General features: G+C 37.6%; 1 protein-coding gene across 1 annotated transcript in view; it reads left to right on the forward strand.

Annotated features, from left to right (window-relative positions):
* The window catches only part of LOC114642235 (solute carrier family 12 member 3-like), a 40376-nt gene extending 31753 nt beyond the window's left edge, over window positions 1-8623 (forward strand). The window contains exons 25-27 of the mRNA XM_051923171.1: window positions 2419-2554; window positions 7011-7078; window positions 7761-8623. Coding sequence (XP_051779131.1) covers window positions 2419-2554; window positions 7011-7078; window positions 7761-7902 — 346 coding nt within the window. The 3' untranslated portion in view covers window positions 7903-8623. The remainder of the gene's footprint in view (window positions 1-2418; window positions 2555-7010; window positions 7079-7760) is intronic.
* The last annotated feature ends 611 nt before the right edge of the window (window positions 8624-9234 follow it).

Genomic DNA, 9234 nt, shown 5'->3' on the forward strand with positions numbered 1-9234 from the left:
AAGAAGCATTTTCATCCTTGTTGGGCCATAGTGACTCAATGGTTATTGTTATGTACCAAATCCTAAACCTTTGCTTGGGCATCAAAAATTCATCATCATAGTTAAAATTAAGCCAAACTAGGGAAAAAAGAGATTTTTTAACAAGAGGACAAAGAAGAGCTCTACCAAATGTTCATGTGGATATGCAGGGGGTATTAAGGACTGCTATTATTTATTATTGTAGAGCCATAGCTAAAAGAAGATTTTATAAGACAAATTAAACAAAAGGGAGGGAGATTATAGGATACTCCCAGGAAGTTGAATGGATTCATCTTGGACAACATATATCAGTAGCAGGGTCCTGCCAATGGGACTTTACAAAAAATTATAAAAAAACAGATGCCTAAATTATTTAAAAGCTTTGTTTCCTGTAAATGAAAGCGTGGAGTTCAGAAAATGTGGTTTTACCCATCGCTAAAGGGCACTCATTTCTCGAATTTCACAGAGCTGTCTGTGGGGAGTTCACACATTTTTCCTTAATCCGCATGTTTTTTTTCCATAACTCCAAAGTGCAGCACGGTGGTGCAGTGGATAATGCTGCTGCCTCGCAGTTAGGAGACCTGGGTTTGCTTCCTGGGTCCTCCCTGCATGGAGTTTGCATGTAATCCCCGTGTCTGTGTGGGTTTTCTCCGGGTGCTCCGGTTTCCTCCCACAGTCCAAAGACATACAGGTTAGGTGCATTGGCGATCCTAAATTGTCCCTAGTGTGTGCTTGGTGTGTGTGTGTGTATGTGTGTGTGTGTGTGTGTGCGCGCCCTGCCCGGGGTTTGTTTCCTGCCTTGCATCCTATGTTGGCTGGGATTGTCTCCAGCAGACCCCTGTGACCCTGTAGTTAGGATATAGCGGGTTGGATAATGGATGGATGGATAAGTCCAAAGTTGGTTGATTGCATATTCCAAATTACCATTGTGTGAATGAAGACATGAGCATTAATGAGACCTGCTATGGACTGTTGCCCTGTCTAAGGCTGTTTCCTGCCTTGCATCCAAGGTTGTTAGGATAGGCTCTTGCCCTTGCTGCCCACTATTATATGTTATTCCCAAACGTCAAATTTACTTTGTACATTGCTCCAAAGGTAACTTCAGGGTTTTGTATAAAGGCCATGCCAAATATGTGCTGAATCTTAATTCAAGAAGTGACAAATACTCATTTGGTAGAGAGTTTGTGGAATATCAGAAAGAAAATCGAAAGCAGTGGGAGGTGAGAATGTAAGATAGGAAATTATCATTGACATATGCAGACACGCTGGGGCAAGCAGCCTGTTTTGTTAATTTTGGCTGCAGCTTTTCTTATTTCTTTCCCGGTTTCATCTCTCCCTATGATTACATGTAGTAAGATAAATATTCTTTATAATTTTAAGCTCTCTTTGGTACTTTCATGTAAATCTGACAGCCCAAAATTGTAAATCAGTGTGTCTGTTATATAGCCTTATTATACTGAACCTAAATATGAAAAATTAGCTTGCATATCCATCCATCCATCCATCCATTTTCCAACCCGTTGAATCCGAACACAGGGTCACGGGGGTCTGCTGGAGCCAATCCCAGCCAACACAGGGCACAAGGCAGGGAACCAATCCTGGGCAGGGTGCCAACCCACCGCAGGACTAGCTTGCACATTTTATTTTTAATTTCAAAGGACTATGAGAAGCTTATTATTTTATTTTTATTCATAGAATTACATTGTTTATAACCACAGAACTGCTAGTCTTGAAAAGCAAAAGCATAAACTTTAATGGACTGTGCTACGAAACAAAAGGTTTCTGACTATTTTGATTTGAATTAATTTATATGAATAGCAATAGCAATATTCCATGCTAGTATTTTTACAATACCATTTTGTAGATTTGGTGATGCAGTGGTGGACTGTAATGGGTCTACTGTCTTAGATTTGTAATCTGCACATGGTTTTTATATGAGTAGAACTTGCATGTCTTCCCCATGTGAACATGGGTTTTTCTCCAAGTAACATGATTTTACTTCACTATTGTAAAGATGTGCTTCTTAAGTTAATGAATGAGTTTAGGTTGACCCTGTGGGAGAGCTCATGAGTGGGTGCTGCAATGGAATGGTGTCCTGTCCAAGGTTCTTTCTTGTCTTAGGTCAGGGACTGCTAGGATGAGTTCTGACCTTCCATAACCTTGATTAGGTGGCTTTGAGAATTTTATGTCATTTTTTTGTAATTGCACCGACGTAATACTACATATTGTTATTCTAGACTGTGATGCTATACTGTATCTTCAATGTAATGCATCATTTTCATTTTAGTAATACATATCTACCTTTTTCTTTCTTTCTTTCTTTCTTTCTTTCTTTCTTTCTTTCTTTCTTTCTTTCTTTCTTTCTTTCTTTCTTTCTTTCTTTCTTTCTTTCTTTCAAAGCATGAAAAGATTTGAAGACAGCATTGCTGCATTCAGGCTAAATGATGGATTCCAAGACAATGCTAGTGTCCGGGAACTTAAAAGAAACTGTCCATGGAAAGTTTCAGACACCGAGTTAGAGCAATATCAGGAGAAGGTATGCAGACACTTTAATGAAATTTATTTTTGTTTCTTTCTTTCTTTCTTATGTAAAAATAGCTTGCTAAATTAATTCTGATTTTTGCTAGGGAATGTATTTTCCTTCCATATTTAAAAACCATGCTGCTAAGTTATTTTCATCTTTATAAATGCGTGTGAGTACATCCCAATCCAATTCAGTGCTGGTTGCCACCCTCTGTGCAAATTCAACTCCAGCTTCAGGTGACTCCTTAGGAAAAATAAAATGGGTTCCAAAAAATGAATAAATGAATGAATTAAAAACATTTTCCTGAAACCATAAAGAGAAGAATGCTGAGGAAATAAATAGGTGGATTTAAAAAAATGGAGATTTGGATTTAAGCAAACAGGGATTAAGAGGTGACTTGACTGAAGTCTTTAACATTATGAATGGAGTTAGTACTATGGCTCCTTTCTGTTACTTTAAAATAAATTGTTCAACAAGAATACAAGGACACAATTGTAAATTTATTAAGGGAAAACCAATCACAAATGTTAGAAGGTTTAGAAGGCATATTAAAAAAAAAAACCAAATACAGTAGTGTGGTAGAGAGTAGGGCTCAGGGACATTTAAAACTTGATTTTATTGTGGGGTATCTAGGAGAATAAGACTGGCAAGCTGAATGAACTGTTCCAATCTTCTGATGTACTAGATAATTTGACATTCCTATAGTAAAATTTGTTTTTAACAATATGTGTATGGCCAATTTTGTATTCATATTTGGTAAATCAAATGTCCTAAGTATTGTCTGTGAGCAGTTCCTCTGAGTATTCCAGTGTTACATCTGTTTCCAGAATGTCACTGTTTAATTTTTGATTCCAAAATGGCCTTATTTTGGTATGTCTGTGGGGAGTGTGCATGAGTGGGCAATAGAATGATTTAGTGCCATGTTCTGGATTGGTCCCCTCGGTACAACCATATTGGATTAAGTGAGTTTGAAAATATTTAAAACCTTCTGCTGATTTTTTTTTTTTTTGAATCGTTAACTTATGGAGAGAATATTACTTCTTCAATTTATGCTGTATATGCTAAATTACCATGTCTGCCTTGCAGAATTTGGATTTTCTTGAGGTTCAGGTAGACTTTCTTAAAGGCTATGTCACATTAGACAAATTTTCCAGCAATTTTCAGTCTTACTCTTCATTTACGTAATCTTAGCCAATCAGAGGCAGTGCTCATATGAAGCCAACTAGTCTGTGTCTGGTTACAACAAAAGTCAAATAGGTTTGATTTTTTTCATTGGTTAGACAAGCAGACTCATTTCAAGAGCCTTTCAAAATCATTTTAGTAAAAAAACATACTGTAAATAACTGGTTAATTCTGGTTACTAAAATGTACATAAATTCAATGCAAGAAATTTCAATATAATAATTACAAATGAATCAAGTTGCAAGCAGAATCTCTTTTGCCTTGCGAGGATAAGATATGACTCATGATCATGTTTCAAAAGGATGTCAGGATAATTTTTTTAGTTCTTTTTGTGTTTCATCTCAAACACTAAAAATGTACAACTGACCTTCAATAACCACTTTCAGGTTGGCACGGTACAAGAGGCTGTATCTGATTTTGACTTTGTGTATATGCGTTTTAATGCAGTAGAATGTGGCGTGTTTATCAGCTGTTGAAGGGGAGAAATCTGGGAAGATATGAATGTGGTTATTTTCAAATCTCCTCTTTCAGTCTAAAAAGCAACATCAAATTTTGTTTAACCTATAGTTTCTTGAAACGAACAATGAGGCTTCTCAATTTTGAGGCATTTGATCCATGTCCAGTGGAACCTCGGTTCACGAACGTCTCGGTACATGTACAAATCGGTTTACGACCAAAAAGTTCGCCAAACTTTTGCCTCGGTTCACAACCACACACTCGGTATACGAATAAGCCAGTTTCCCTTTCGGTTTGTACATGTTCAGTCTCTCCCTGTGCATTTCCTGTGCAGCGAGCAAGAGAGAGAGAGCTACAGTTCGCGACACACACACGAGAGAGACACACACACACACAGGCATGCGAGAGAGAGACACAAACACAGGCACCATGACAGAGAGAAACGCACACACACAGGCACGCGAGAGAGAGAGAAAGAGAGAGAGACACACACACAGGCACGCGAGAGAGAGAGTGAGACACACACACAGGCATGCGAGAGAGAGAGAGCTGGACGCATAAGGTAGGAAGGCAGTTAAAGAATGCACTGGGCTTTATTTTGTTTTCACTTCTGTTTACAGCGATCAATTCGTAGTGTGCATTGTTGCAATGTTACTTTTCTTGGTGGTTTATTAAATTACAGATTTTTTTCAAATGTTCATTTTTTTTCCCTGTGCTTAAAACTCATTAAAAAAAAAAAGTGTTTTTAGCCAGCGGTTGGTAGCACTATAGCGCGAACTATTGCAGTGTTAGGTTTCTCTGTTGTTCAAGGTTTTCTCAGTGTTATTCAATGTTTTTACATTTAGTTTACTATTACGCTGTGCATTCTGTGGTTTAATTAACTATATTTGTGCTTAAAAACTTAAAACAATATATATTTACATACAGTTCGTATGGTCTGGAACGGATTAATTGTATTTACATACAATCCTATGGGGGAAATTGCGAGGTTCTACTGTATATGGTAAGGTGCTGAGATCTCGAAGTTTGATTTGAAGTCCTCTCCAATTATTTTAGAGAACAGTTCAACTATGAATTTCACTGGGTTTGGACTCAGTTTTCAGGGAGACCTTTTATTCTGATGTTGTTCCTTCTATATCTGTCTTTCAGCACAGCTAGTTTATCACTGAGCATTTTACATTCTGATTTTGCAAGCTATTGCTTTTTTCTTCAACTTCAGATGTCGATTGTTCAACTATTTCATTACGAGTCATAAATGTTTCTTTAACATCTTCAAGCTGAGCACCAAGTACTCTAATTTTATTCTCAAACTTACTCATATTTTCCTGCATTTTTTCATCAATTCGTTCTATAATTTCTTTAAAGGTAGCAGTAAAGTGAGTATTTAAAATGTTTCTCCATATCTTTTATATCCACAACCTGTTTCTCAATTCTCTTGTTTTTATTTCTTATATTCTTCTTTATGTCCTTTATATCCTTCTTTAAATCACCCTTTATAGCATTTACGTTTCTTGTGTGTAGTAATTTTTACCTTCAGCTCGGATAGTTCATTTCGGTCTCCTCTGCACTCCATAGGCAGAGTTGTGAGTCTAGTTGGAGTTGATGAACCATGCTCAGTTCCAATAATCGTCCTACAATCAAAGTGTTCTCCTTGCCCACCTCACTCGCAGTTTTGCTTTTACTTTCGCTGTTGGCTGGAGCTAATGCTGCAGTGTTAGGTCCTGACAGATCTGTTCCTTCACCTGCCTGTTCCAGGTCAACCTCTAGCAAGCTATACCATGAACTTGAGGCCAGTTTAGACTTTGAAGCTTTAGCTGTCTTTTCCTTTTCTTTCTGAGCCTTTTATTATCTGCTCATGCTTATATATACTGGTAAATACAGGATATCTTGAGATGATACGAATAAATAATTAAATAACACCACTGCTAATGGAGCCATCCTATACATTAATCTCTTACGACAGACAAGATCAAAAACTGAACCAATAAGCCTTTGGCCAGCAGTAAAATACATGGAATGTAGTTACGAGGAATAAGGAACACACATGCTTTGAACCTCACAAATAGAAGGGAAGCTTGTCTGTCTGATGTCCCATTTTTATGTTCTAAAACAAAATTAATAAAAGAAAAAAGGGCTGAGAATACAGCTGAACACAACACAGCTATTAATCCTTCATACAGCACTAGTCCAACGCCAGCTCCATCAGGCACTATGGGGACTCATGTAACAAGACCTTAACTTCACTTTGGACTGGTCTGAGGTGGCTTAATTGAGGCAAATTTCTCTTGATATTACATACTTAGTGCATGACCTCCTTCATATTAACAAGTCCTTTTACCATGATGTCAATATACCACACTGCACAGAGATGACCAATCTACCGATGTTTTATAAGTGTTATGAAGACAGTAAGAAGCCTTTGTTCAGGTCTTAAACGAGTAAATGAGTAATAGCTGCATATTTGCAGCACCTAAACTAGTGTTAGCGAAAAATAAATAAATAAAGGGCAGAGACTGTTGCTTAACTCACTGCAGCTGTTAACCCTTCATACATCCCATGGGTGAGCATGCCACTGAAAGATTGGCACTCATTCAGTAAATATGGCTACAATTTTCAGTTCTGTAATTTGACATCATGCAGCAATGAGATCAATGAGACTGTGATTGGCAAATCTGACATAGCCAATGACAAAAAGTCGCTTAATGAGACATCAGCTTAATTGTCTCTGTTTTTGTTCTCATTCTGACAGTTTTCTTAAGTAAAGTGTTTTTTGTTGTTTTCTTATACTGACCACATATATTTAAGCATTTTATTTTTTCTGTCTTTTCAGACAAAACGAAAAGTTCGTTTGAATGAAATTATTCAAGAGAACTCAAAGGATGCAGCTCTCATAGTTGTGTAAGTAAAGACAAAAAGATTAAATCATGTTTTCGTGTACCATGGATAGTTTTACTGCATTTCCATACAGTTGATGTACCAGTAGATATGTGTGCAATAACAGCGACCAAACTTCAGTTAAAAATAACTACCAATTCAACTTTAACTGAACGTTATAAAAAAAAAAAAAAGATTGCAATAGACTGCTTATTTTACATTTTATTTATGTATTGGTTTTTGTTTTTTTCTGGTCAAATTTCAAGCATTAGTGCTCTTCAGCATTAACAGATTATGTGTATTTCAAAGTTCCTACATTTTAAATGAATTTTCTCTCACAAAGTTACAATAAAGGTAGTGTGGTAATCTAACAGTTGACGCTGCTCACTCAAATCCTAGCCCACTAATTGTAAGCAGTTTGCACATTGTGCATGTCGGTTTTTCAAGTCTTAACAGGTTCCCCTCAAACTTAAGGTCGATTATTGACATTAAACTGATTCAGCATGAGAGAGTATGCGCCATCATCAACTGGCACCTGTTGAGCCTAACCTTGCAACCCACTTTTGATGCATGCCTGTTGAAAATAAATGATTAAAAGATCACATTATGTACAATTGCTTATTTCATTATTTGATTTTTTCATATTGATTTCTATGTATCATTAGCCATATATATTTATGGTGTCTTGTTGTCTGTCCCACAACAGGAGCATGCCAGTGGTGAAGAAGGACTCGTGCCCAAGCTCCCTGTACATGGCCTGGTTGGAGGCCTTGTCCAGCAACCTCACCTCTCCAGTGCTTCTCATTCGTGGCAATCAACAGAGTGTACTGACATTTTATTGTCAGTAGAGTGAACTACAAAAACAAGATGTTTCCTTCTCCTTTCGATGGTATAAACCTGGGATATTTGTGCCAAAATCTATCCAATGAAAAAAAGCTCTTTCCTATTTTTGGACTATATGCCCATAAAAGAGAAGCTATCTCTTTAGGTGCTGGGCTAGATACATTTGTGAATGACAGCTTTGACTTGCACTGTTTTTGAAGCTGTGATAGCAAAGACTGGGGAATTTTTTGTTTCTCTGTCTTTTTTTAATTATTCTAGTAATAATTTATCAATTATGTTAAATCTTTTTGACTAATTTCTACAATGCATGTTTTTTATGTTTCTGTCATTGATGTTTTGTATGTATGATAAGTATATTGCAAAAGTAATGTAAATATTTAGTTAACTGTTCATTATTTCTTTTTAATTGTTTTACCACATATTATGAAATTATGCTGCTATTAAGTTGGACCATATGTGTGACGAAAGTGAAAACGAGTCCACCTTGCTTAAAACTCAGGGACTACTTAAAATACAAAAAGTCTTTTATGTTAACCAGTAAGAAGCCCACTCAAGTCAAGAGAGCCCTGAAGCAGAAGAAGAACGATTATTTTTATTTACCACCAAAGAGATGTTAGGCGAGCTGGAAAAGAAAGGACAGAAGTCAATGCTCTCCTATTAGCTCATATCAGAAATCATTTCAGAGACAGAAAGAACAGATTTAACTTTTTGTTTTGTGTGTATCTGTCAAATAAAAGCTGCCATAAGACAAGTATTCATATTGTTCATATTGTTTCCTGGATTACCTCTTACTTTATGTAGTGTAACAGATTGAGGCTTTGTCCACCTCTTGAACCCTAAGGTACCACTCCGAACACCAGATGAAAGTGTAATCACTATTTATTTTATAATTACACTGTGCACAAAGCACCCTCCTCTCCACACTCGTATAAACAATAAACTCTCAATACTATAAACCAATCCTCCTCGCCCAGACACTTTGCCCTCCTACCTCCCAGCAGGGCTCAGTGTCTGGGCTTTCCCACAGTCCTTTTATATCCTCTGACCCAGAAGTGGTTCCTGGCCAAACCCACAAGTCCTTATTCCCTCTGGAATTTTCAGCCTGGGAGCACATCGTTCCTTCCTGTCACGTGATGATGACGCACTCCCGGGTTATAGGGCACATAAGAGCCCGCTAGCCCCCCTACAGCGACTCCTGGTGGCCCCCAAGGTATCCAGCATGGCTGTGTATAAACACTACATAGTCCATGAGGCCCTGCTGGAACTCGGGGCACGATCATGCTGTCGGGAGAGCTCCTCCTGGCGGCCTGGGGGTGAGGGCCGGAGTAAAATGCCGC

This window comes from Erpetoichthys calabaricus, chromosome 2 (assembly GCF_900747795.2).
Source record: "Erpetoichthys calabaricus chromosome 2, fErpCal1.3, whole genome shotgun sequence".
Lineage (NCBI taxonomy): Eukaryota > Metazoa > Chordata > Cladistia > Polypteriformes > Polypteridae > Erpetoichthys > Erpetoichthys calabaricus.